We start from the raw sequence: 15,180 nt of genomic DNA, 5'->3' as shown, positions 1-15,180 counted from the left end.
CAATCAGCTGCTGGCAGTTTAATTTAATTTGGAGAAAGCAGATATAAATATTTACGTATTGTCAGCCAAACTCAGAACAGATTATAGGGAAATGGGCCACCTGGGCTGTTGTGTCTTCTGTTTGATCCCACTCCCGCTGCTCACTGTTCCTGGGAGGGCTCTTCTGCCATGGAGGCTTCCAGGAGTAGCCTGAGCCCTCTGGGAAGGACACTGGCAGATTTTGGGAGTGGTGATGTTTTCAGAGGTGAACTTTCTCTTTTAGATGAAGTTGTTCTCTTCTGAAAAATCTGTGTCAGCAAAGCCTAAATGTCAAGTCTCCTGATACTGTAGTGTCATCAAGTTTGAATCATGGCACCTTAAGATTTGTGTGTCTCTCCCTGAACTCTTGCTCCTGTCTTTTGCTTTCTTGCAAGTCCTGGTCACCACTGGAGTTTCCTTTTCCTCATGGATCTTGCTGTGCTGCTCCAAGCAGGCAGGGTGAGAAGGAAGGCACTGAATTACCTTGCCCTGGAGCAGCACCGGTCAATCCCAAATTCAGGCCAAAGAGGAGGAACAGACTGAGTTTTCAGAAAAACCTTGTTGAACCAGATCCTTTGGCAGTGGGATGGAGTTGTCCCAACAGTGAGGGACAAGAGCACTGACCAATTTTTGCAGGATGGGTGTGTGATAGTTATGATTTTCCCCTTGATTAATAATTCACCCTGTGGAATTTAAGTGACATTTTCAAGCATTTTTGTTGCTGCTGTTGAAGGTTACTGGAGTCTGAAGCTGGCCAGTGTAATGAGTCAGGGCTGGAAGCATTTGCTTATACAGCCTAGAAAAGCCCCTGCCAGTATCTCACAGTGTGGTGTCAAGAAAGCCTTAATTTTCATGTGCTTGACAGTAAGAGCTAGTTGATTTGTAATTTACCTTGGGTTTGTTTTGATCTGGTTTTTTAACAAGAAATTTCTCTAATTGTCATTTAATGTGCACTGTTCTATCTAATGCTTAACTTTTTCCACTTGAGTGACTCTTCCCATAGTGGTTCCTGCTCAAAACTGAGATTTTTGTCAAAGCAAGATTCTTGATGGCTCCATAATCTTGCTCCCTTGAAAGAAAGCAATTATTCAACCAAAATATATACACTTTGGTTATTATGTCAACATACCCACTTCCTGCTGGGTATTAAACTGTATTATTCCTGGAGTCTGAACTGGGAATATGATTAATAACAGGTTCTGATATATAAGATAGCAAATGAAGGCAGAGTAATAGTAATTTTTCATTTGAATCACAGACAAATTGGCTGTTTTGCAGTACTTGTCTATGGCAATTACATGTTGTTTTGCTTCCTAATGTTGATTTCCTTCCACAGTTTATTAGCATGAATGTCAGGGAAACACTGGCATACTGTTTTTGTCTATAAACACTTGTGGCCAGGTGGAGAAGGCAGCCCTGCCTGAACTGCTGATTAGATCTGTTTGAATCCAGGCACTCCTGCAAGACAGAGCTTTTGCCAAGTACCTGCTGCTCCTGCCTGTGGTGGGGCAGAACAAGCTGCTCTCAGCCCCGACCTGCCCGAGGTGGTCACCTGTGAACGGCCGGGTTTGGAAATCTGGGGACAAGCTGTGCAAACCTTCTGCAGATGGAATGTGTTCCCAAAGCCAGATCATCCTCTGGCTGGCACAATTCCCCTTGCTTAACCTGAACTGCAGGTTTGGGCTCTGCTTTGGAGCGGTGCCAAGCTGCTCCAAAAGCTTTCACTTATTTGTTGTTCCAAAACAGGATCTTGTTCAGAAATGTTCAGAAATCTGACCTGCTGAGTTAGATTTGCAATCAAACTTTGGATAGATCTGAACAAGAATTTCTTCCCAATATCCCATCTAAACCTACTGTCTTTCAGTTTGAAACCAGTTCCCCCTTGTCCTGTCACTACATGTCATTGTAATATATATATATATACATATAAAAATACATAAACATATATAAAAAGAAGTATAACTCATGATGACAGTAAAGTTCTTAACAGGCTGCTATTTTGTCCTGTGAGCTACTAATTGTAGGATGTGAAAATACGCATTTTAGCTACTTAGACCCCATAAATGCACAGCCAAAGTGGCTCTGATTACACAGGTGCCAACACACTGTGCTCTTGAATTCACAATGGAAACAAAAAGAGTTTTGAAGTCTATTGCAGCGTTAATGTAATCATGTTAGAAATTTTTTTTTTTAACAATTGCATATTTCATAATAGCAACTTCTCAATAAGATATGGCTTGTTTCTAGACTTTTCTGCCCTACAGAAATTACTTTTTGCTTTTAACACATGCTCACTGATTATGCAGATGACTTAATGATCTTGTACTCATTGCTATTTCAATGTGGGGACTGTATTCTTTGTTAATTCCATCTTTTCCTTTATTCAGAATATCTGATTGCTCCATGTCCTTTGATGTGGTGGTTTTGATCATGCAGAGCTCTCACTCACCATTTACAGAGCTGTCTTAATGTACTTTTCTCTACAGGAAAAGTAATGGTAAAACCTTGTGTTACATGTTCTGCTCTTATCAGCTTCCAATAAAGCAAGAAAGTGGGTAGTATATCAGTGATTTAATTTTCTAAATAGCAATATTTGTGCATATGCCAAGGAAGTTATTTGCCTTTTCTGATTAGCAGTTATACAACAAATTGGAAGTAATTATCACATTAGAAGGAAAGTATTACTTCAGTATGTCTGAATAATTTTTCATTAAGGAGAACCACCAAAGGGACAGCATTTAAGAAAACAAAACACCAAACTGTCACATAGCTCTAGCTATCCCAGAAAATTGTGTTCTCTGAGCTGTCTCTTGGCTTTTACAGTCTGGAAAATGCTGTTCCCTGAACTAAATCTCCTCCCTGACAACTTGGCTGCCTTCAGTACTTGACTTTAATAAAGACAAGGTCCCCTGCATCTTTTCTGATATCTTCCCTTCAAAGATAAAACTCAGAAGGAGCAAGTTTTGTTGGCTAAACAAGAAATCCTGTTCCTTTAGGAGAAGGTAGGGAAGGACACAAAAGATGCTTCTGCCCTTGGTACCACTTAAGTACCATTTTGGTCTGTAAACCAGCACCAAAGGGAGAACTAAGCCTTGAATTCCAGTTTTTATTAAGTAAAGCCACCAAAGGTGCCCAGTAGGACATTCAATACCTCTTCACATATTGCTTTTCAGACAATAATTGAGCTGGGTTGGAATATTTCTCATACATTCGGACTGTCAGTAATTTAACAGCTCTTAGATTCTGGTAAGGAGCTGCACTTAGGTCAAAAAATGATATTTAAAATTACCATATCTAAAGAGTAATTGGTTCCATTTTGAGAGGGGAACATTGATTTTCACTGTACTTGTGTTACCACACAGAATTTAGAAAGAAATCAAACCTAAACCAGGTTAAATTGATATTATGTGAGAGAAGAAAACAATGAATTCGAACATCTGAGAACATCATGTTTTTCTACCTGGTGGATTAATTTTTAAGAACACTTTTTAGTCACTTATGTGTGTTTCATTGATCCCCTGTATCCATGTATGTCTGGTTTAATTTCAGTAGATTTTGTAGCAACTTAGTACCCACTTGTAGAATTTCTGATTAAAAAGTAAAAGAGAAGTACCATCTTTTTCTCTTAATAAAAGTCACTGTCCTATGATAATCTGCTTTTGTTTCCAATATAACTCCCATTTTTCTAGCTTTGCATTTAAATTTTAGGGTTTTTTAGTTATCAACTTTGTAACAGAATTGGTGGCATTTCTGGTTTACAATTTTAAGAGACTTCAACAAACAAAAGAATTTTGGGCAACAACAATTTGATAGACATCAAATTGCATGTCAGATGGTGCATAATGGGGCTAAATTCTAAGAACCAGTGATGGAAACAATGTTTGCACTGTTATTACACCCACAGGTCCACTTGTACATGTTCTCAGTGGTAACTGATTTCAGTTTCAACTTCTCTCGCTCAGTTAAAAGCAAAAAGCCCACGTTTGTGGATCTAAATGCAGGTGGCAGAAGGGAACAATTGCTCATTAGTAAAAACTTTTTATCATTGAAATATGCAACTGTCCCTTTGTCTACAAATACACAACACTTCCCCATCCCTCTGTGCATTTTTCTGCTTCTTCTCATTTTAACCAAAGGGAACTTCAGAGTTACCCCTGTGCACACACCTGCTTTTTTTTTGGTATGAATAGTAGTGACCCCCCAGCATATGAACTGCAGCTACACAGTTGTAGGGTTATTTATAGAAATCCAGGTTTGTCCACTTGTATACATGGATTATTGAGTTTGTTTGTTTGTTTAGGCTTTATCCTATGAAGTTCCCAGTTGTTGCACCTGGCATTAAACAGGGAAGCAGTGTCAAGTAGTACTTAGGGAATGAGGGGAATTATTTGTCTGCTGAGTGTCATTTGAGTAACCTCAGCCATCGGTGTAGAGGAGAGGGGTAAGAGCTGAGACACTGCATAGGGTTGGAAGCACCATGGCATGGCTGGCAAGGGGACACAAAATAGCAATGAAATGACTAAACCAGCATCTTCTAGTCAGATTTTGCTTGTGACTCCCTGCTGTGACAGATGTCACAGGGAGCAGCATGGTGTCCCTGTAAGATTAAACAAACCTGAGAAAGAAACATTGATTTTAGAGAATTTTCTCGACTCTGTTAAAACGGAAAATCTATTTTAAGGCTGAACCTGAGCTCAGCTCAGTTGGTTAGAGCATGGTGCTGATAACACCAAGGTTGTGGGTTTGATCCCTGTGTGGGCCATTCACTTAAGAGTTGGACTTGATGATCCCTGTGGGTCCCTTCGAGTTCAGAATATTCTGTGATTCTGCTCTGGTGCCAACTGATGGACACTGTCCTTCTCTGCTGTTCCCTTCCCCTGGAACTGAATGTTCAGCTCACTCCATAATGCAGGAGTTGACAGTCTCCCTTGTTTAGTGTTTTTAAGTAGCCCCTGCTGTCATGTTTTTGATGCTGAGGCAGACACTTGTGTCCTTCAGAAGAAATAGATGGTCTGTTATGTAAACATAAAAGATAATGCAGAACACTTGATTATGACACTAGTGCAGTGTTTGGTTTAATTTTTGTACATCAAGTTGTATATGCAAACCGTTAGTTGCTTTCTTAGAGACAAGTTTACTGCCTGCTTCATGTTTTGTCCTGACTCCTGATTTGTTTTAACAGTTTGGAATTACCAAGTCTACCTCAATTGCTTGCATGCAGAGAAATTTGAAAATGAAAGTTTATCTTTATTTATTGTCCATGTACCATTTCAGAACTTGCAATTACAAGTCCTTGACTTAGAGCACATTTCCAAGTACATGCTGTACAATTTTAAGATTACTGAAGGCAAAGCTGTTCACAAGTATCTCGTAATTGACTGCTACCAAGAGCAAGGCAACAAAAAGCTACAAGTACAAGGTCTGGTGTTTTACCAGAATGAAGAGTAAGCTCAGCCTCACTTTGAGAGACAAGTGGTTTGTGAAGAGGTTCTTTGCTCTTAAAGGCTGAAGGAGTAACATAGGCTTTGTGAAATCAGATAGGACTAATCATGGTATCTGTCCTAATTAGCTGTGGGCTCTTGGTTTCACAGTTAATGGTTCTTTTCTGCTAAACAGCACCAAAGATACTCATCCTTGGATCTTTCCCTCTCCTGTGTCCCAAATATCACCACATGCATCCAGTAGCTGTTTTGCACAGCTGTTCAGACTTTGTTTCCCATCCAGCTTTCTCTTGCCTCTCTTTTTTGCCTTATGGTTTCTTTGAGGTGTTGGTCCTGTAGGGATGGAAATCTGAATTGCACTGATTCATGGAATTAGTTCATGGCATGTTGGGACTCCTGCCTGTGGGCAGTGCTGTAGAACCATAGAATAGTTTGGGTTGGGAGGGACCTTAAAGCTCATCTCATCCCACCCCCTGCCATGGGCAGGGACACCTTCCACTAGCCCAGGTTGCTCCAAGCCCCATCCAACCTGGCCTTGGACACTTCCAGGGATGGGGCAGCCACAGCTTCTCTGGGCAACCTGTGCCAGGGCCTCCCCACCCTCACAGGGAACAATTTCTCCCCAGTATCCCATCTAACCCTGCCCTCTGTCAGTGGGAAGCCATTCCCCCTTGTCCTGTCACTCCAGATCTCCAAGTGTTTGGACAATCTTGAAACCAGATTTTCTCTAGTATCTCAGAGGTGATGGCATGACCGTAAGGGATCGAGATGACTCTGCCTGATCCTTTCCAGAATTTCATTAAAAAATTCAACTTTGTAAATTTTTCACTATTTCCTTTGAGGTTTGGGAAGGTCAAGGTCTACAAGGTTGGACAGAAATTCAGTATTTCACTGAGGTAAAGATAAAAAGACTCCTTATTTCCCAAACAAGTTATTTTGAAAAAGTTATGCTCCTTCTCTACTTTTTCCTCAATATGAAATTTTGTGTGACTGCTTTACCTTGACAAAACAATTAGGCACAAAACATTTAACATGCTAAGTTTTAGCAGTCCCTGTCTGCTCCCTTTACCTGAGGAAGAAAGTGGTTTTTGGCATGGATCTGGTGCAGCAGTGGCCTAATTTGAGTTTGCTGGACAGCAAGTAGAAGAGCCTCATCTTCTCCAGTGACTGCTGAAAGGAACTTCCTTGCCTGCAGCATTACCCTTTGGGAACATTCCTCACTGTGCAACAAGGTATTATAAAACCAGAAAATGAGTTAAATACACTTGGAGCTGAAGAAGTCCTGAGATGACCCTCAGCTGTATGAGAGTGGCAGAGGAAATACTCCTTAATGCACTTATTCTGAATCACACTTGGAGGCTTTTCTCAGCTTTCACTCGAGCCTTGCAAACACTGCTGCCAAGCTCTGTTGAGATGCAATAGGAACCCCTAATGAAATGAGTGCTAATAGGCTCTGGCTGCCTTTTCTCATCACAGGAAATAACTGGTTAGAGTGATTCTCCCAGCTGCACCTTTTCACTGCTCAGATTATCAGCTCGGTATAATGGCCTCTCTGGGGGAGGTGTTTTCTGTGGCACAGCTTCTTTGGAGAGGGGCTGCAATTGCTACTCAACTACTTGGATAATGTGGGATTGCATCGAGTGAGCAAACTGGAAGGGGAACGTGTGTAGCAGGTCTGTAGCTGTTCTAACCTCTCCTCCAGTTTCTTGTACCTCTGTGAATGTGTAGGTCTAAAGAAACATTCATTTCTCAGAATGTCTGTTGGTCTGTCTGTACTTAAATGTCAATTCAAGCTAAATTAGGAAGTTTAAATAGCTGGAAGTGTTTCTGATTCAGTGTGTGGGTGTTTATTTAAAAAAAACCCGAAGTTTTCATCCTGTTAATTTAAAGTGTGTTCACTGTTACATTGATAAATATCTGGTTATAATATTTATATGTTAATACAGAGTAGTCTCAAGTCCATAATGCTTGGCCTCTGGCTTTGTAATTCAGTTGCAGCATATGCCAAAAGTAGTAGTGATCCTTGAAAATATCCTTGAAATAGTAGTGATTATATCAATCATGTCTTGAAAGTATTGTGCTGCCTGTTCTCCCCTTTGCAGTGAATCAGGACTGCTCTCTATATTTCATTTTTTCTCTAGAATGTTCATTTTTGGCCTTGAATCAGTAATAGGTACAGAACAAACCCAAACTGCATCAGTTGGGCTTGAAGGTGAATTTTGACTGCGTTTGTTACTCATGGAGACAGTTTGAGCAATAACATCATGGATTTATGGATTTCCTAAGTAAATCTCACTTGAGCAGTGCCTTTGTTTATAATCACAAGAGATAAATAGCCTCAAATCAAAACTGTGTTTTCATAAACAAACAAATGAAAAATATAAAATAGGACAAAGGAACCTTGGAAATTCATAAAAGCTTAGGGCAGGTACTTAACTGTGGAACTATGAAAGTTTCAGATTATTTATTTTACCAGATAATAAATATATTTCCATCACCATCCCAGAACAAGCAGGTATGTCCTTTTCTTGTGCACAGTCAGCTGAGTGAGTAAAAATAGCAAGTAGATCTACTTTTCACTAGTGTTTTCAGAATGATGTGAATATTACACAAATTTATCTTAACTCTTTGAGGTCTTGGTCTTCCTGATGAAGTATCCACCCCTGAACTCCTGCCCCACCAACCAACACATTGTCCAAACACTAAATTTACATGTTACAGTTTTTATGGTTTCTGTTTCAGAAGCATTTCTGACTTGCCTGTGACATCCAATCCTCTCCACATCAGGCAGATTTAGGGCTACTTTGTATAGTACTGAATTAGTGAGTGGGATGGAAATGTGCTTTTATTGAAATCAGCCCTAGTGCTGTGTTGGGACCTCACCCAGTGATTTTAGGTTGACTCTAACAGGTGTAAATTGTGAGAGTGATGAATGAGCAGAGCCCTGTGCTACCATTTAAAATGCTTTTGAAATATATAATGACTGGGATGAAGAACAAAAAGATGTTTATTTTCCAAACAGATTTGAAACATCAAAAGCAATGTTTTTCTCTTTGGAATGAGTCTGATAGAGCTTATTTCCATTCATCAGTGTAACATCTGACTTGAGCAGTGACCCCATTACCTGCCAGCCCAGGAAAGAACACAATGAAATGTGCAGCTGGGATGCTGCACCACTGCCAGCACAGTGGGTTCACCTGTGGCTCTGGCCTTAAGAATCTGCTTTAAATTTCCTCTCAATGCCTCTACCCACTTAATGTACATTTTTTAACTGAACCACTTAGGAACAAGGCTGCATTTTAATCTTTTAGGCTTTAACCTTCAAAACTGAGCAGAACAGCACCATTTGAATATTCTACACAGAGATATACATGGACAGGAATTTTGATGAGTCTTTGCAGCGTTCTTTGAAAGGTGTTTCTTTCCTCTGCCTTCCACCTGAAAGTGGATTGATTAAGGGCATTGTGTTACAGTTGTCATTAAAAAAATAGATCTGTGCCTGTACCCAGAGCTGTTCTGAAGAGGGAACAGCAGAGAGCCCTATTGTGGCTTGGTAGCACCATTTATAGTGAGATGAGGAGGCTGTGTGAGCGTCTCTACTCTGCACCCTCTAACCCACTGAATGCTGTCCAGATTTCTGTGCCTTATTTAGAAGGAATAAAATAGAATAGAATGGTTTGGATTGAAAGGAACTTTAAAGCTCATCCCATTTCACCCCCCTGCTATGTGCAGGGACACCTTCCACTATCCCAGGTTGCTCCAAGCCCCGTCCAAGCTGGCCTTGGACACTTCCAGGGATGGGGCAGCCACAGCTTCTCTGGGCAACCTGTGCCAGGGCCTCTCCACCCTCACAGAAAACTATTTCTTCCTAGTATACAATCTAACTCTACTCTCTGCCAGTTTGAAGACACGAATCATCTCACATCAGCAGGTCTGAGTGCCTGTGCTCTTGGATGGTGGGGCAGGAAGGAAGAAGCTGTTGTGGAACAGTTGCATTTGCTGTGGCTGTGCTGGGTGTCTCAGTGCCCAGGTCACCTGGGTTCTCTTGTACTGTCTCAGAGGTTTGGAGCTGAGATTGGGCTGTGTTGCCCAGCAAAGGGACTCTCAGGGTATGTTGTGAAGCTGTATTCCTTACTGGATTCCTTCAAAATCTCCTTAATGGTTTAAGTACAGCCAAAAAACCCTGGTCCCAAACTAAGCTTCAACAAATAGAACCATCTTATTTCAGTGAAGAGGTAATGAAGCTATTTGTACTAATGGCCCTAATAATGACCTTGTTTGAAGGCAGCACTCTGTGCCTGGACTTTGTTATTTGTCCATTAAGACAAATGTTGTCAATTATAAAATATTTAGACACTTATTGATGGGAAAATTGCCTGTGTAGTGCTGAATTTAATATGAAAGAAACAGAATGTGCTGTGTTGAGTTGACTTAGGAGGATTACTCATGCCCCTGTGAACTCAAATATTTGTCTTAAATATATGAGGATTTTCTAACAAGTCTTTGAGCGAATGCTAATCCTACAGTGCCTGTGAACTGCCTAATTTTTTTGCAGAAAAACTGAATCAATGAATCCATATTAATGACACCTTTAGATGAAAAAGATATTTTCTCAACCTGCCATTTCTTAGATCATCTAGGGGGAAACTGCATATATCTTGTTCAGCCCAACACTGTTATCAAGGAAGAAACATTTCTTATTATGAACAGATTACATGTTGGTTTAATAGTAACAACTCTGGTAGTGGTCACATTTCACTGCAGTTCTGATCAGGGGCAGATTCTGAGATAGAAATGTTGCTCTGGTTACCAGCTCAGGTCAGGGGCTGCTCTCCTGTCCCTGCATGTGTTGTGATGTCTTTGTTCTGCTGTATGGACACATCTATAGTGTCACTGCTGGGAAATGATGCTGGTTTGGGCTCTGCCAGTGCTTCTGTATCTCTTGGATGAGTCCTGACTGCTGCCCCTGAGGACTGGGGGATTTCCAGTTTCAGGATTCCTTTCTCATCCAAGTGCTAAGGTCTGTCCCTCCCATTGCAGGGATATTTCCTTAGGGTGCAGTCCTGTTCTTCCCTCCACTTCCATGTTACACCTGGAGCTGTAGCTGTGAGTGTTCATTCAGTAACTCCTGTTGGGGGTTCAGTCCCATGGAACTGCTTCTTTCCCTTCCCAGGCTTGTGATGGATATCATCCTGGCTCTGTGCAGAACTCTGCACCGTGGATTTCCAGAGTATGATTTAGAGCTGAGAATCTGGAACTGGAGCTGGACAAACCCATCACCCATCTCTGTGGATAACCTGTGGGGAGGGTGGTGACAGAAAGGGTGAGAGATCTTTGGGGGATTTTATGGATTCTCTTCCCAACTGGTTTGCATGTGAGACTGAGAAATCTGGATTGTTTGCTCACTTTTGTGTAGCTCTGTGGGCAGAGTTTAGAATTTAAGGCCAGATTGGATGGGGCTTTGAGGAACCTGGTCTAGTGGAAGGTGTCCCTCTCCTTGACAGGGAGGTGGAACTTCATGAGCTTTTAAGTCCCTTCCAACCCAAACTATTCCATGATTTTGTGAATTAAGAGGTTTTTGCCCAGTGTTAGACTCTATTTCTAGTTTTGTGAGCCAGCCCACAGACTGGTTTGACATGATGTGGTGCTCTGATAGAAGCAAACATGGCTCTAAGTGATCTCTTCAGATTGTTTTATTCAGCACATGGATGTTTTGTTTAAAGGCAAAGCACAGTATGAATCGGTCTTGTTTAAATCGCTTTTAAAAGAGAAATAAGTAGGACATCAGGTGCAATAAAAGCTAAATACACAATAACCTGAGCAGAATATCATGGCAAACCATGCTCCAGAGTATAAAGATACAGAACAATGACAACAGGTAGAGATTTTTTTACAAGTACAGTCTTTCCACACTACAAAAGGCCAGTTGTGTGGTTTCCTGTGCTGATTTCATCTTAATGTGCCACATCAGGTGTTGCAAAGTGTACAGGCTGAGCTAACAGAACAGATCTTGGTAGAGCTGAACTCTGTGAGGCACAGGTAAGGCTGAAAGCATTCTTTGCCAGTGGTTGGGATTTTCTCTAATTTTTGCCCAAAATTGGTGAAAATTTTCATTTGTGCCTGTTCTGTTCCGAAATTAGGTAATTGTTGGAACAGTGGGAGATTTGGGAGGGGGGATATCTGGAGGGTTGTGATTGTGGGAGGAAATAAGAACTCAGGGAATTTAGGGTGTAATCAGAGGGAAGGGAAATAGGCAACATGAGGTGGGTTAGTGCTGGTGGGCAGTGTGGCAAGAGCACAGGGAGAGATGGCTCTTGGCCCCTTGGCCATAGGATTGGGATGTTGGGTTGCTCCCTATGTAGGTTGTAGGATGCTGAGAATCAAACACAGGCCAGTATTTGCAAAGTGTGAAATGTGACTCCTCACAACAGCCAGAGCTGGATCTGGAGCCAGGGGCAGGAAAACACCATCAGCCTGGAGGGTACCAGGACCAGTGTGTGAGTGCAGAACTGGAGGCAGAATAGGTGGGGAAGCTCTGGACTGGATTAACTGTTCCTGACCTGACAGAGAGAGCCCCAGAAATAACTCTAATAATAATAACTGAGCAACTCCATTCAAATGAAATAGGAGGAGGAAATAAAAAAGATAGTCTTAAGTCAAATGAGATCTTTTAGATGTTTGAAAGCAATAGACAACCCTGAGGGGTTTGGGATACTGCCTCTCCTAAAAGCAAGGTACCAGAAAGGTGCTAAATAGACTTTAGGATGGCTCAGAGTTTTCTTAGCCTGGCACTGCCTGCACTAGTGCCTGTACCTGTTGCACACAAACTGCATCAGCCTCTGCTCGGTTACAAAGTGCTGTTTGAAGGCCACTGACATGGTTTATTCCTACAAAAAGCAGAGGCACAGACTAAATTACTGCAGCTGAAGTTGAGTGCTTTACATGCCACTGACTTGCACACAGAGTTTGGAAATGATGGCAAAGAGCATGTTGCTTCCTTGTTCCCAGTGCAGGAGTGTCCATCCCCCAGTGTCCATCCCCTGAGTTCAGGGGAAAGCTTAAGTAACAAGAGACTGACCCATGACATTAATTTCTCAATGTATAGAAGTTCTATCTGTTATAAACATGTTATTTTTTCAGGAACTGAACTTAGCCAGGTGGATATTTGTAATGACTCCATGCAGCTTTTACACAAAGCTAGATTCAAATTATTTTGAATTTTAGCTATTCCTGATGGTCAGATCTGTGGGTCTCATTAGTGATGGTTTATCAAAAGACGATTTCTGTGACTTTTTATGAACAGACCAAACACTACATTAATCAGTGCATTCCAGCTTAAAAAAATAATTTAATATTCAAGGATATAATACTCCTATATTACAATAAATAATGTAAAAGCCTTCATATGAGTCAATCTTATCAGGCAGCTGTTTAAATCACACTGTCACTGATACTGTGATTCCTTTTCATTTGACTGATCTCAGTGCAAGAGAAATGTTTACTTTCACCCTTCCAAAATTGTACTTGGGTTGCTTTATAGCAAACAGCATAAATATCAGTCTGTTCTTTCATTAAAAGGTGGAGGCATGGGAGTAGGTGTGGAACAATGTTGTTACTTGTTGGGCTTCTGAATACCTTTCCACAGAGATGACTAATCAAATCTTTTAGAAACCACTGACTTGGTGATGATGACACAAAGATAAAGCAACAGGCACAAATGAATGGTAGAGAGAACATTATTTCAATCTCTAGAAGGTAGTATTCCCTTTCAGGATTTGTTTTTCCCAGTAAGTTTCTTAAGCTATTTTTAAACCACTCTGGATTTCCTTCTGTTATAACTATTTAAAAAACTTCATATAATTCAGTTGAAACTGTTTCTCATTCTGAAAAGTATGAAACAAGGCATCATGTAGAAGGCATTTTTCTTTCCTGCACCCTTCCTTCAGGCACTGCATTAAAAGTGAGCTGCTGTGTATCTTGATAATACATACATATATATGCATACACCTATTGTGGGCATTTTCCACCCAAAGCCAGAGGTTTATAGCATGCACTGTCCCACACTCATGCCATAACAGCAACACACTATTTCTTTGAAAGTCTTTCTCATCTCCAGACTCCGGAAAGCATAAATGAGTGGGTCAATCACCGAGTTGCACATTATCAACACCAGGTAGGTGTTGAAGTGTGAGGTGTAGCAGATGCAGTATGGATTCATCGGGCACGAAATGATGAGGATGAGGTGGAGGAAGAAAGGTGCCCAGCAGACAATGAAGACACCCAGCAATATGGTGATGGTGACAGCTCCCTTCATGCAGGTCCTCTGGTAGGGCACCCCTTCCACGGGCAGGGCTGCGATTCGCTTCACGTGCAGGCGGGCGAACAGGAACATGTGGACATAGAGGGAGGCCATGAGGAAGAGCATGGTAAAGAACATGGTGATGAGACACACAATGACAGTTTTGCTCTCTGAGTAGGCAATGAATATGATGCCACAGATGATACAAGCAATCCAAATGACCACAATCAAGGTTAAAGCTTTCTTCACAGTCATGATGCTGTGGTAACGGAGAGCATAGAAAATAGTTATGTACCTGTCAATGGCTATAACCAAGAGGTTGCAAATTGAGGCTACCAAAGAAATACAAATCATTGAGTCAAAAACATTGTCCATATGCTGGATGAAGTGGTCATCAATGATCAAGTAGCCGTTGCTCAGGATTGCAATCATGACAGTCTCCAGGGCGTTTGACATGCTCACCAACATATCTGCCACAGCCAAGCTACAAAGGAAGAAATACATGGGAGAATGTAGGTTTCCATTCTTCAGCACTGCCAGAATGACAAGGATGTTTTCCAGGAGGCTGATGATCCCTAAAGTCAAGAAGACCTCTGCTTTTATGAAGACCTGCTCACAAAATCCATCGCCACTTCTGCTGTTCAGAGTGGAGTCGTTGAAGTCTTCGGTGACATTAAGCTGCACAGGCTGAAATGAAAATGCAGAGTGTGTGGTATTCATTGTCAGCAAAGGAGTTGAATTCACAACTGATTATGGACCTGATAGAGCACAGGTTAAAAAGAGAAAAAAAGGGAGAAAAAAGAAAGAAAAAGGAAAACAAGTCCTTCCAAGCTGCTGCTGTGCATATGGGGTGGAATCAAGCTGGACCTTTCTTTGGTCACTTTTACAAGTGGAAACATAAAAAAAATTATGCATTTACAGCGAGTTTTATGTCAGTCACACACTGCTTTTTCCTGTGTAAGAAAGTGAGCTTCAAGCCTCGCAGGCATCAGTTTCCTCTGCAGGGAAAAATCGGCAGCAGCACATTGCTGGTTTTAGCTCTCCCGGTGATTAAAAGTAGGGAGTTTTCCCGTCTGCTGGGGCAGGTTTGTTGCCAGCATGTTCCAGCTCAGCGAAGTATCTGTTGCTATTTCAGTGGCAAGAATGGAAAAGAGAACTAAGGGATTTATACGTGCACGAAAGAAAAAACAACTCCTACTTCATCCTCCGTGCAGAGCATTGGCCATTCCAGAGCGAGCACCTTTGTGACTGACAGCCACAAGCACCTGGTGCAGCATCCCCAGCACATCCGAAACCGTCTGGCGCCCTCTGCAGGTACCGAACAGGAGGGATTGGCTTCAAAATTCCTCGGAAAAGCGGGATTTTCACCCAGCAAAACTTTATGCCTGTTCTGGGCATCCGGGTCCTGCCCAGGGGAGGGAT

At 41.6% G+C, this 15,180-nt stretch overlaps 1 protein-coding gene across 1 annotated transcript; it reads right to left on the bottom strand.

The window, feature by feature from the left end:
• Positions 1 to 12,622: 12,622 nt before the first annotated feature.
• On the bottom strand, positions 12,623 to 14,881 carry MC3R (melanocortin 3 receptor). The gene has a single exon (XM_051803346.1). It carries the CDS (start codon positions 14,476 to 14,478, stop codon positions 13,501 to 13,503), a length of 978 nt encoding a protein of 325 aa, XP_051659306.1. The 5' UTR covers positions 14,479 to 14,881; the 3' UTR covers positions 12,623 to 13,500.
• Positions 14,882 to 15,180: the final 299 nt, after the last annotated feature.

The sequence above is a fragment of the Manacus candei genome, unplaced genomic scaffold (assembly GCF_025592945.1).
Source record: "Manacus candei isolate 608988 ecotype Guabito, Panama unplaced genomic scaffold, ASM2559294v1 h1tg000057l, whole genome shotgun sequence".
Lineage (NCBI taxonomy): Eukaryota > Metazoa > Chordata > Aves > Passeriformes > Pipridae > Manacus > Manacus candei.
Note: the sequence above shows the minus strand (reverse complement) of the source record. Positions and strands in the feature narration are given on the sequence as shown.

What these genes read in the sequence shown, in the direction of transcription:
- MC3R (XM_051803346.1), bottom strand. Translation starts at nt 14,478, where the DNA reads ATGAATACCACACACTCTGCATTTTCATTTCAGCCTGTGCAGCTTAAT.